The sequence below is a fragment of the Rhinopithecus bieti genome, unplaced genomic scaffold (genome assembly GCF_001698545.2).
Source record: "Rhinopithecus bieti isolate Rb0 unplaced genomic scaffold, ASM169854v2 scaffold_19723, whole genome shotgun sequence".
NCBI classification, from domain to species: Eukaryota; Metazoa; Chordata; class Mammalia; order Primates; family Cercopithecidae; genus Rhinopithecus; species Rhinopithecus bieti.
The window spans coordinates 308,809-321,206 of NW_016809579.1; the positions used below are offsets into that span (position 1 = coordinate 308,809).

A 12,398-nucleotide genomic window follows, 5' to 3' on the forward strand; every position below is an offset into this window, starting at 1 on the left:
TTTTTTTTTTGAGACATAGTCTCAATCTGTTGCCCAGGCTGGAGTGCAGTGGCGTGATTTCAGCTCACTGAAACCTCTGTCCCCTGGGTTCAAGCGATTCTCCTGCCTCAGCTTCCTGTGGAGCTGGGATTACAGGCGCCTGCCACCACGTCCAGCTAATTTTTGTATTTTCAGTACAGACGGGGTTTCACCATCTTGGCCAGGCTGGTCTTGAACTCCTGACCTCATGATCCACCTGCCTTGGCCTCCCAAAGTGCTAGGATTACAAGCATGAGTCACCGCACCTGGCTAGTATTCTGATATTTTTAAGTGGCATGAATTCACTTTAACAACATAGAGCCTAGAATATTTATAACAATTATACGTGAAATAATAATTATTACAAATAAATAATAATGCTATATTTTCTAAAGCTGGATCAGAAATAAATGAGATTAAACATTGGTGGCAGCAGCAATTCTGGTAGCCAGTAGTTAACTTGCTCTCATTCATTGCCCCAAAACTGTGTAACAAAGGGCAGGTCCTGTGAAATAAAAAGGTTCAAAATTTACTCTTTAATTCTATAAATGTGTCATATGTACCAACTTTGTACCAGGCTTTTTTCTAAGTGCTTAAGATGTAAAGGAAAGGAAAAAGATATAATCTTCATCCTCTTAGAGACAGAAAGGCTAGTCTTGTGTTGAGACAACAAAGGTAGATGACTTCATAAGCAAAAGATTAAACTTTAAAGCCTGTCTCATATATAAGCTACTTCAGACTCAATCTGCAAACTAAGGGTCAAATCTAATCTGGTTTGGGTAAAGCAGACACCAAGCTGAGTAGGCGAGTCTAATGCCCTGATCCTTATCTCTGGAGGCAAGCATGGCTCTGGAATCATCACGGGAACTTGGTTCCTTGAGACCTCATACATAGACAAATTCAGGGTTTTGGACATAGATGAGGAGTAAGGATAGAAGCTGAAAAATTTCTAATGTTGAAAACACTAAGAGTTACACCTTTCATTTACATTGTATCCATTTATATGCAAGAAATATTTCATAATCAAAACAGGCAGTCAGGAGTGGTGGCTCAGGCCTGTAATATCTGCCGATCACCTGAGGTCAGGAGTTCGAGACCAGCCTGGCCAACGTGGTGAAACCCCGTCTCCACTAAAAATAAAAAATTAGCCGGCTGTGGTGGCAGGTGCCTGTAATCCCAGCTACGCAGGAGGCTGAGGCAGGAGAATTGCTTGAACCCAGGGGGCAGAGGTTGCAGTGAGCCAAGATGGTGCCATTGCACTCCAGCCTGGGCAAGAAAAGTGAAACTCCATCTCAAAAAAGCAAACAAGCAACAAAAAACAGGCAAGCAAACAAAAAATGTTAGGAGCATAATTTCTCTTGAAATGTGCTAAAACTTGTTTTCTTTTTCTTGTCACAAAGCACACGACACATCTACTTATTGTTAAACATAATGTACGCAAGACAAATGACAGCAAATCTCAGGACAGTTCACTTTTAACATTTGGCATTCTGATTCTCAAGTGACATTTTAAGCTACATGATCATCTTAGACTGATTGTAAATCCTCAAGTTGCATTCATTCTTTTGCTCTTTTTCTCTTTATTGACCTTTTCATTCATGGGCACAGAATTCACATAATCACTGTTCTTTAAAAGGTGTTTTTCTGCCCCCTGGCACTACATTTTTATTATTGTCACCTCTTATAAATAAATAAATAAATAAATAAATAAATAAATAAATCCTTTTAAATAAAAGGGAAAGTGGCAGCCAGTGGAAATATTCAGACAGAATAAAGTACACTAAAAGTGTCTGTAGGGATTTGACTTAAACTTTACAATCTTTACAATCATGTCTATATTTTTACTTCTGAAACGGAATGTATTTTTTTTTCCTGGAAACAAAGGAATTTGTGCTTAAGTTCTTGTTGTGAAGACTAGTTTGCAAAACTGCCATCTACCATGATTTGTGGTCACACAAGAAAGCAGCATTACTCTTCGACTCTCGAACCTCTAACAGCAATTTCCTTCCTCTTCAGTGTTCCTCCTGTGGGAGACACTGCCATCTACTGTCTTCAACTCAAAAGCAACATTCAAGTCTACCAAGGAAAAGAACTACTACTATGATCTTCCTATTTTTAAATTACAAATTATAATTCAATTTTTACAATGCTATTTTTATTCTAGAGATCAGGCAAACTGCTGTTCTCAATGTTATTAGACCAATTTTGTTCTGAACAACTCCGGGCACTGCCCTACCCATTTAACAATGGGTTCATAACCTTTGAGTCCCATTATTGATTATGAACCCTATTATTCTCTGACAAAAAATAATCCATTCTCGCTCTGGTTATATCCCATCAATCATGCTGATATTGCCAGGCAGTTACCATGGACACAGGATCAATCTGTGACTTTTTCTTCTCTGTTTTGAGATAGAGTCTCACTCTGTCGCCCAGGCTTGAGTGTACTGGCACAATCTCAGCTCACTGTAGCCTCTGCCTCCTGGGTTCAAGCCATCCTCTCACCTCAGCCTCCCAAGGAGCTGGGATTACAGGCACCTGCCATCACACACAGCTAATGTTTGTATTTTTAGTAGATACGGGGTTTCACCATGTTAGCCAGGCTGGTCTCAAACTCCTGAACTCAAGTGATCTGCCTGCCTTGGCCTCCCAAGGTGCTGGGATTACAGGCGTGAGCCACTGTGCCTGGCCTGGTTCGGTGTTGAACTCCCAAAGTGCTGGAATTACAGACACGAGCCACTGTGCCTAGCCCTATTTTATTACTAAATGCAAATTATCCCCACATGTTTAAAACAGTAAGACAAAAAAGAATGAAAAGTTCTTATCACTTACTCTCTAAATCAGAAATAATGAGGTTGTCATGAAGTTTCACAGCACGATGTTGTTCTACTTCATCTTCAAGTTCAAAGATGGTTTCTTTCATGTCACTCCTTTCTGTTTCTTTTTCATCCAGGTCTGATCTTAATTTTTCTAACGTCATATTCAAATCTTCAATTTGTTTCTTAGCTTCTTCTTGGAAGGCTCGGTATTCATCCTCTACCTATATAAAATTGATGGTGTAGATTTAGAAAAGTTAAGAATTGTTCTAAGGTAAGTTCCAGAATTGAGGTACACACAGTTTCTAAGGGGAACTAAGTGTGAGGCACTATGGATAAACTGAAACAACCTGTATAGTAACTGTTAAAAAGTATGAAAAAGCACTCCATGGTAAGATTTTATATAATACGCTTAAACGTAAACTGTTGCTGTAACACTGACTGAAATTATATTGATGTATCATTGAACTTAATCAGATTATTTACAAGGAAACTTTGGAAATTTTCGTTTCTCTGAAGTTTGGACTGAAAGCATGTACGTTTGATGAATAACATGTTGTCCTAACAAAAATAGTGTCATATTTGTGACAGTTCCAGTATCAAACTGAAAAGGGAAAACAATGCTCAAATAGTGTTTTTACAAAAAGTATTATATTAGTTCACAGTAGCCTCTCAACATACATGTGCCAAGAAATAATACAAATCTCCTAAACTGTAACTTTAAAAGTGATCACTAAAAAAACCCTAAAACCTAAATTATTTACATTTTGGCCAAAGATATATTAAAATTTATTTTAAAATCATTGCACTAAAATAACAAACAAATAAAATGTAAGCTAGAATAACTAGATAACTCATGGAAATAAACAGTTCATCAGCAACCACATGGGGTACAGATCCCTGTCCAGAATGCCAGCGGCACTGGGTAGCAGTTCCAACTGAGTCCTCACTATTATGCTGCATGCATGTAAAACAAGGGGCTGGATGGATAATCACTAAGGTCCCTGCCAGCAATAAATCACAGGCCTCTGAGAAACAGGAGCCTCTATATGCCAAAAATATTTTTTAACTCTCAACAGATTTCTATTTGAAAAACTATTTCTATAGCAGGAGAAGAGGAAACATGCACTGCTGATGCTACAGACTGGAATACTGACTCTCCACCTATAGTACACCAGAACAGATTTGAGATGAGGTAGGGGGAGGTAAAATTTCACGACCCGCTCCATAGGCATACTCAGAACTAGGGACAAATTCTGGTTTTAGCTGTAATACCAGCCACATCCTCTCACAGGCAGGAAAATAGAAACAAAATACAAGTGAGAGAAAGTGACATTATCTTAAGAATACTTTTCACTGTATTCCAATAAAAGGAAACCATTCTCAAGTTTTAAAAATATCAGCTTTATAAAAAAGCTAATAACACACCAAACCAAACCAGTGACCCTGGTTCTCAGTAAACACTGTGCATGGCAGCTGCCTAATGCTGTCCGGAACATTTTAATCTATTTAAACAATACCTTAGCAATGGCATCCTGTAATCGATTGGCATCATTTCGGGTATGAGCCAGATCTTCCTGCAAGCTACTAGCCAAAGTCTCTGCTTTTTCTTTGTCCAGCCTGACACTCTCCAGGAGGTCCTGAATATCAGATTTGTCTCCAGAGTTATGGATAGAATACAGCTCTGCTACTTTCTGCTTTTCATTCTCCAGCTGGGCCTTCAGGCGATTCATCTCTATCTGGTCACTGGCCACGGTGGCTTTGTACTCCTCTAATGTGGCTGCCAAGGCTGCTTTTCCTTTCTGCTCAGACTCAATAATTCGCTCCATATGGTGACTGCGTTCTTTGAGTGCCCCTATCATTTCTTGAGCTTCCTTGTTGTCCTGTTCTGCCATTTTCAAAGTATTGCTTAAATGCTGCTGGACACCAAGAAGCTGCTCCCGTTCAAAACGGGCATTCTCAGCGAGGTCCATGTAACGTTGCTCTAATTCCATATAGCGCCCACTTTTTACATCTTCATCTATGACATAAGAAATGTGATGCTCATCTAGAAGAGAGCGGAAGTATTCAATCTGTCGACTAAAGTGTTCCAACTTATCGCTCTGCTGACATAAAGACTCCATCAGAATAACCTTCTCTTCTCCAAGCCTTTCGTTTTCACTATTCAGTTCTTGGGTAATCTGCTGTAAATCAGCTAGCTCTTGCAGGGTTGCCTGGAGTTCCTCACTTGTACTGTGTTGGTTCTCTTCCATCTGGTGTATCCGTTCAGTCAGGCAAGCCACCGACACTTCACTGGCGTTCCCACTGCTCCCCTTCCGGGAGCGCTCTATGCTGGGGATGCCTTCCGACTCTGAGGAGGATGGTGCATCCAGTGCATCATCGCTCGATGTGAGGGGCTGGTAGACCTCACTGCACTCGCTGTCTAGATTGTCCATGGAGTTACTGTGCTGATGGTCCATTAGTGTATTTTCATCCTGACTCAAGAGATCCTCCACTGAGCCAGGGGCAGAGCCTTCCACTGAAGAAGTCAGAGTTCCTCCTCCATCGCTCTGGTTACCAGGGGTGATTTCTGGGCTCAGGGACTGATAGCCAAACAGTTTTTCAGAATTGTCTAACCTCTGCTCTAGGGAAAAGCCCAATGCATTCAACCTGTCCTTTAACATTCTGTTTTCATTTTTCAGCTGGTTGAGTTCTTCACGGATGGCAGTATTCTGTTCCTGCAACTGCAATAAAGTGGACTCCACATCAGTCGGCTGGTGAGCCATAATGGTTTCCTTCTCAGATTTTTCATCACCCTCAGAATGGTCCTCATTAATGCCCAGCTGGGCACGCATGTCTCGCAGTTCATTTCTCAAATGTAAAATTTCTACATCTTTAGTTTTTGCCAGTGTGAGAAGATCCTTCACTTTGGCCTCCAAAGCAGCTCTGTCACTGATCTGATTGTCTGACTTAGACTTGCTCATACGAACGTCACATTCTGTAGCAGTTCGACTGCGGGAACGTTTGGCCAATGCCACGTCATTAGCTCCCTGACCTGCAGAAGGTAGTTTTTTGCTCTGGTTTAATCGGGTACGTTCACGTAATCTTTCTCTAGTAGAACTGGATTCTTTATTACCTGTAGAAGTGCTCCGCTTGGTTGAAGAAGCTGTGCCTATGTGTTTAATACAAAAAATGTAAGGCAAAAATGTTAGCAATAAAAGGCTACATAGAATATACAGTTCCTGCCCCAGGTGTAATGAGATGAAATCCAGGATTTACACAATGATTTAGATATACAATAATCTTGCGTTAGAGTCTGTTACTTTAAAGTTCAATGTCTTCAAAACCAGAAGATCATTCATCTTTTAATTATCAAGGAGAAACAAGTTATACACTTTATTTTATATTTTTTTTAAAAGAGCAAATTTTAAGGAATGTGAATTACATCTCTATAAAGCTGATATTTAAATGATATACATTAGCTTGAATCCAGAAGCAGGGTTTTAACCAGTTGGCCAGAGGCATAATATTCTAGGGCAAGACAGGCGAAGATGACTCCAGGATTAGCCAGTCGGTGATAAACTAACTGTACACAGATAGTGAAGGGAGATCACAGGCGGGCAAGAAGGGAAAAGCAGTCTGTGGGCAAACCAAAAATCTAAGCTACCTACAAGAAACACAAAAATTTTACTCTGACCAAAGTAAATGCAAAAAAGTTTTCACATCATAAAATGCCGCATAAATAGTAACAACTATAACAACAGCTAACACATACCTAGCACTTGGTTATATAAATACTTTAACACTTCACATACATTAACTTATATAAGTCTCATTAAACACTTGAGGTAGGTGCTATTATCGCCTTGTTTTACAGATAAAGAAACTCAGACACAGATATTAAATAATTTGCCAACATCTCACAGGTAATAAATAGATGAGTCAAAATTCAAACCTAGGCAGTCTGGTTCCAGAATTTGCACCTTAACCAGTATGTTATACTGTCTCTCTAAATGTAAAAAACAACAAAGCACTAATGTTAAATAATGATGATGTGTCAATCAAATCTATGTGAATCACATGATTACTTAACTACTAAAATTTTAAACCTGTGAAAACTGACACAATCATTTGTTTAATACAAAAAGAACAGGAAGTTTTCTTTTTTTGTTTTTGTTTTTTGAGATGGAGTCTCTGTCACCCAGGCTGCAGTGCAGTGGAGCAATTTCGGCTCACTGCAACCTCTGCCTCCCAGGTTCAAGCGATTCTCCTTCCTTGGCCTCCCAAGTAGCTGGGATTACAGGTGTGTGCCACCATGCCTAATTTTTTTGTATTTTTAGTAGAGACAGGGTTTCACCATGTTGGCCAGGCTGGTCTCAAACTCCTGACCTCAAATGATCTGCCCGCCTCGGCCTCCCAAAGTACTGGGATTACAGGTGTGAGCCACCGCACCTGGCCAGGAATATGTTTAGATACCTGTAAATACTTAAGAAATAATGAATTTTTATGCTAAAAAATAAGATCCACATCTAATCAATAAGTATTTTTAAAGACCCTGCTGGTTCATTAGGTGGTGGGATCCAGGCTGTAGAGGTAACAGGGAGCAAATGATCTCCATGGATATAGGGAGATAGCCGCTAACAGAATAGGGGTACAGGAGGGTGCAGAATTCAGGCTGGCCAGAAGATAGATAAGGAGAGGAAGCAGAAGTGAACATGGCACACAGAAAGAAAAAGTACAGTCACACAGTTAACGGAAGCTGCTGGGGAATGTTCATACAGAGTTCTGAAAGACAGGCAGAATTCAGTGAGGCACACTAAGTCAATAAATGATCCTGAATTGGGAAGAAATGTAAGGAAAAGTGCATTTTATGAAAATCTAGAGGATACTGATATGGTTTGGCTGTGTCCCCACCCAAATCTCATCTTGAACTGTAGTTCCCATAATCCCCATGTGTTTCGGGAGGGACCTGTTGGGAGGTAATTTAATCATGGGAGCTGTTACCCTCATGCTGTTTTCATGATAGTGAGTGCTCATGATATCTGATGGTAAAGGGCTTCCTCTTCGCTTGGCTCTCATTCTTCTCCTTCCTGCCACTATGTGGAGAAGTACGTGTTTGCTACCCCTTCCACCATAATTCTGTTTCCAGAGGCCTCGCCATCTCTGTGGACCTGTGAGTAAATTAAACCTCTTTTCTTTATAAATTACTCAGTCTGGGGTAGTTCTTTACAGCAAACTGAGAAGGGACTAATACAGATACTAAGTGGAATACACAGGAAGAAAGCAGAGCAGCAGAGGAGGAATGTGGGCAGGTAAGAGAGTCCTCCATTGAGGGGCAGCAGTAAGAATAGAGAAGAGGCAAGAAATCTGTGACAGATATCAAAGGCAAAAGTAACCAGACTCGGAGAAACAACTGCATATGGAGGCCAAAAATGGAAAAAGATGGCATAACACGGTTTTTTTTTTTTTTCTCTCTGAGGCTCTGTCACTTAGGCTAGAGTGCAGTTGTGCCATCACAGCTCAAAGCAACTCCACCCCCCCGGGCTCAGGTGATCCTCCCACCTCAGCCTCCCAAGTAGCTAGGACTACAGGTACACGCCACCATATCCAGCTAATTTTTGTATTTTTTTGTAGAGACGGGGTTTCACCATGTTGGGCATGTTGCCCAAGCTGGTCTTGAACTCCTAGGCTCAAGTGATCTGCCCACCTTGGACTCCCAAAGTACTGGGATTACACGCATGCACCATCGCACCTGGCTGGGGTAACTTTTTCCTCCAACATTAATTCCTCTCCCTAGTTCTGTAAGTGGTACTTCATCCTTATCTAAATCAAAAATCCTTACAAAAAAGAACATCTGTTCAAGTTTGAAAGCTAAAAGAAGAAAAACTCCTCTATGGATTACTGTAATGAGTAGACAGAATAATCTGAGGTAAAGACAAGTGAATTGATACACTGAAATCAAACAGTCTTAGGAAACTGTCACTGGTAAAGGTAGAGCAGATGAACTGAAGAATAAGGATGTTGTTATAGGCTGAACTGTGCTCCCCACACACAAAAAATTAATATGTTGAAGCCCTAACCCCCAAACCACAAATGTGACTGCACCTAGAGATAGGATAATTAAGTTAAAGAGGTAATTAAGGTAAGATGAAGTCATTAGGGTGGGCCCTAATCCATACGACTGGTGTTCTTGTAAGAGGAGGACATGAGGACACACACACAGAGGGACAAACCAGTGAAGACACAGAGAAAGAAGCCATCTGCAAGCCAAAAAAGAGATCTCAGGAGAAAGCAAATCTGCTAACACCCTCATCTCAGACTTCTAGCCTACAGATTTGAGAAAATAAATTTCTACAGCTTAAGCCATCCAGTCTGTAGTATTTTGTTATGACATCCCCAGCAAAATAAAATAAACATACAAAGCCATACCGGGGCAGCTAATCCGGAGAGGTGATAACTGAATCCTGAGGTCAGGTAACATCAGTCAGCAATAAACTAAGTATACAAACACATGGAATCTCTCCCAGTACAATTCTAAAGGCAGGAAACCAGAAGACATATAAATGGCAAGAGTATTTAATTTCCTTCCTACCACATCAGCTACAATGTTAAATGTGACGATGACCCCAGGCTTGGGAGTAAAAGACCTTGCCCCACCACCAGCCTTGTGGCCTTGTCAAAACAGATCCCCAGTAAATATTTACTAAGCAAATAAATGCATGGCCTTGGCCAAGACACTTAAGCTTTCTCATCTCTAAAATGAGGATACTAGTTCTCTCATAGGGCTACAGTAAGGATAAAATGAAATCATGCCTGTAAATCACAAAGTAAGGACTTCAATATTCCTTCTTGTTAATCACAACGATTATCATTAACAGGTGGGCCCAATCTGAAATGGAAGGAAGAATCTGCATAAAGTCAAAGCAAAAATGAAGACAGTAGGTAGTCCTGGGCTAGGAAAGTCTAATACACAAAAGAGGGGCTAACAGCCTAAATTACGATGACAGAAAAGGATCTGATGTAATTTTTACAATTTGCCTTCATAAGCTTTATTACAAATACTTGATCTTATGTTTACTAGAAGTTTTAAAGTTCTTTTTCTATAAATGTAAGAAGTAAAATATGAGAGCATACTCCTTGGACTGTAGGATAAATTAATTCATCAACTCCATCAAATCTAGAAACAAATACCTGTTACTGAATGAAGAAAGATGGCAGAATTAGAATGAATGGATCTAGGCACTAATTATCAGAGGCTTCTAACATAATTTAAAGAGGGACAATCAGAAACTATGTGTTTCCTGATGAATGGACACACCACCACCTACGAAGGAGTCTTGTATTTTGGTTGTTTTGTTTTCAAAATGGGGTGATGGGGACCTGAATCTGTCCCATAAGTCTCCAATGCCATTTACAATAAATACAGACAATAAAGGGTGATGGGCAAAAACATCATGGGGATATTGTGATATAAAAATCCAGATACTCAGAAACTCTATAGGTCATATGACCAGCTTCCACAAAAATTAAACTGTAAGAATCAGGATAAATCCATAGATTTTAAAAAAGAAGATTTAAGAGACACATCAGCCAATTACATATGGACCTACATGAGTCCTGATCCAAACATAGACAGTAAATAAAACAAAAATACTTATAAGACTGTTGGAAATTTAAATACTCATCCAATATTCAAGTTATGATTTAAGGAATGATTATCAGTTATTTTAAGGACTGATAATGGTATTATGATTATATTTTTGAAAGAATCCTTCCCCTTGGCCAGGCACGGTGGCTCACGCTTGTAATCCCAACACTTTGGGAGGCTGAGGCAGGCAGATCACAAGGTCAGGAGTTCGAGACCAGCCTGACCAACATGATGAAACCCCATCTTTACTAAAAATACAAAAATTAGCCAGGCGTGGTGGCGCATGCCTGTAATCCCAGCTACTCAGGAGACTGAGGTAGGAGAATCACTTGAACCTGGGAGGCGGAGGCTGCGGTGAGCTGAGATCGCACCATTGTACTCCAGCCTGCATGACCAAGTAAGACTCCGTCTCAAAAAAAAAAAAAAAAAAAAAGAATCCTTCTCTTTCCAAGATAAAATATTTATGGACGAAATGATATGATGTCTGGAATCTGCTTCAAAATAACAAGAGGGGAAGGTGGGTATCAAGGAGTTACAACTGGCTGTGAGTTGATAATGGTGATGGGCATGATGAGTATATTGGGCTGAAATATCAATCCACCTACTTTTGTATGTCTAAAATTTCCTATAATCAGATGGAACACTGTAAACACCAATGCATCCTGCCTATTCAAACAAAAAAGCAGTTAAGTCTCAGACTGAGTGTCACCCATACCTGTGCTAATCTTGGATTTGCTCTCCACGGTGGTCATGGCAGGGGTAGATGCTGAAGGTGCTGCAGATGGGCAGGTGCTTTTCTTTCCTTTAATACCATTAGTCACCGTTACCCCTCCAGCCATTCCAGCTAAAAGGTCATCACTGCTCTTGGTCTAGAAGCAACAGAAAATAAAAACAAATTTACTAGATCAAGCAAGATTAGATATTATGAGACTCAACAAAGCTCACGACTTTTATACTGAGTTCAAGAGCCCTATTACCAAAACTTTCTGACAGGTAGTAAGTAGCACACCATACTGTGTTACAGAAACAGAACTTCTTTAGAGGTTTATAAACAATCACATGCTTCTTTTTAAAATAATAAAATCGTACATGTAATCAAAGACTTTATGGAAGCCTGCTATGTGTCCACACATGCCAGATTCAGATGATGGGGGACAGCACATGATATCTTGGGGAAGTCCTGTAATGCCACAGGAAGTGTCATCTTGCAATTTCTAGAAAGAAATATCATTGATAGTCAAATAATCTGCATTGCTCTAAAGTGATTCCATGATGAGGCCAGTATCTAAAAGAATTTATTCTGAAATTTACTTTTTTTACTTTGTAATTCTGTAGTAGTCAAATTTTAGTCACAATTGAAAGGAGGTATTTTCTAAAACATGCATAACATATTAATTACAAAACTAGAGACTTTACAGCTTGAGCAAGGGTTCTGCTGTCTAAACGATCATTATTACTTAAGAAAGACCATTTGCAATATTTATATTTTATAAAGGAAATTTTAAAAATATGAGCCTTAAAAAAAAACACTATGGATAATAAACTGGCTGTAAATTTATTATTCTAAAAAGTAGGCTGGGCGCGGTGGCTCAAGCCTGTAATCCCAGCACTTTGGGAGGCCGAGACGGGCGGATTGCGAGGTCAGGAGATCGAGACCATCCTGGCTAACATGGTGAAACCCCGTCTCTACTAAAAAAATCTACAAAAAACTAGCCGGGCGAGGTGGCGGCACCTGTAGTCCCAGCTACCTGGGAGGCTGAGGCAGGAGAATGGCGTGAACCCGGGAGGTGGAGCTTGCAGTGAGCTGAGATCCGGCCACAGCACTCCAGCCTAGGTGACAGAGCGAGACTCCGTCTCAAAAAAAATAAATAAATAAATAAAATAAAGATATGTGGGGGGAAAAAAAGAGAAAAATTACTTTTAACAGAACCCTTGGC

General features: G+C 40.1%; 1 protein-coding gene across 10 annotated transcripts in view; it reads right to left on the bottom strand.

Annotated features, from left to right (window-relative positions):
• SPECC1L (sperm antigen with calponin homology and coiled-coil domains 1 like) overlaps nucleotides 1-12,398 on the bottom strand; it is a 147,930-nt gene that overhangs the window by 90,335 nt on the left and 45,197 nt on the right. For 7 of the 10 annotated variants that reach the window (XM_017889741.1, XM_017889743.1, XM_017889742.1 and 4 more), the window contains 3 exons: nucleotides 11,177-11,330; nucleotides 4,355-5,985; nucleotides 2,851-3,058 (listed from right to left, as the gene is read on the bottom strand). In XM_017889741.1, the coding sequence (XP_017745230.1) occupies nucleotides 2,851-3,058; nucleotides 4,355-5,985; nucleotides 11,177-11,330 (1,993 nt within the window). Of the gene's footprint in view, nucleotides 1-2,850; nucleotides 3,059-4,354; nucleotides 5,986-9,242; nucleotides 9,348-11,176; nucleotides 11,331-12,398 lie in introns of those variants that run through there. The other 3 variants (XM_017889751.1, XM_017889747.1, XM_017889748.1) reach the window with 3 other exon arrangements.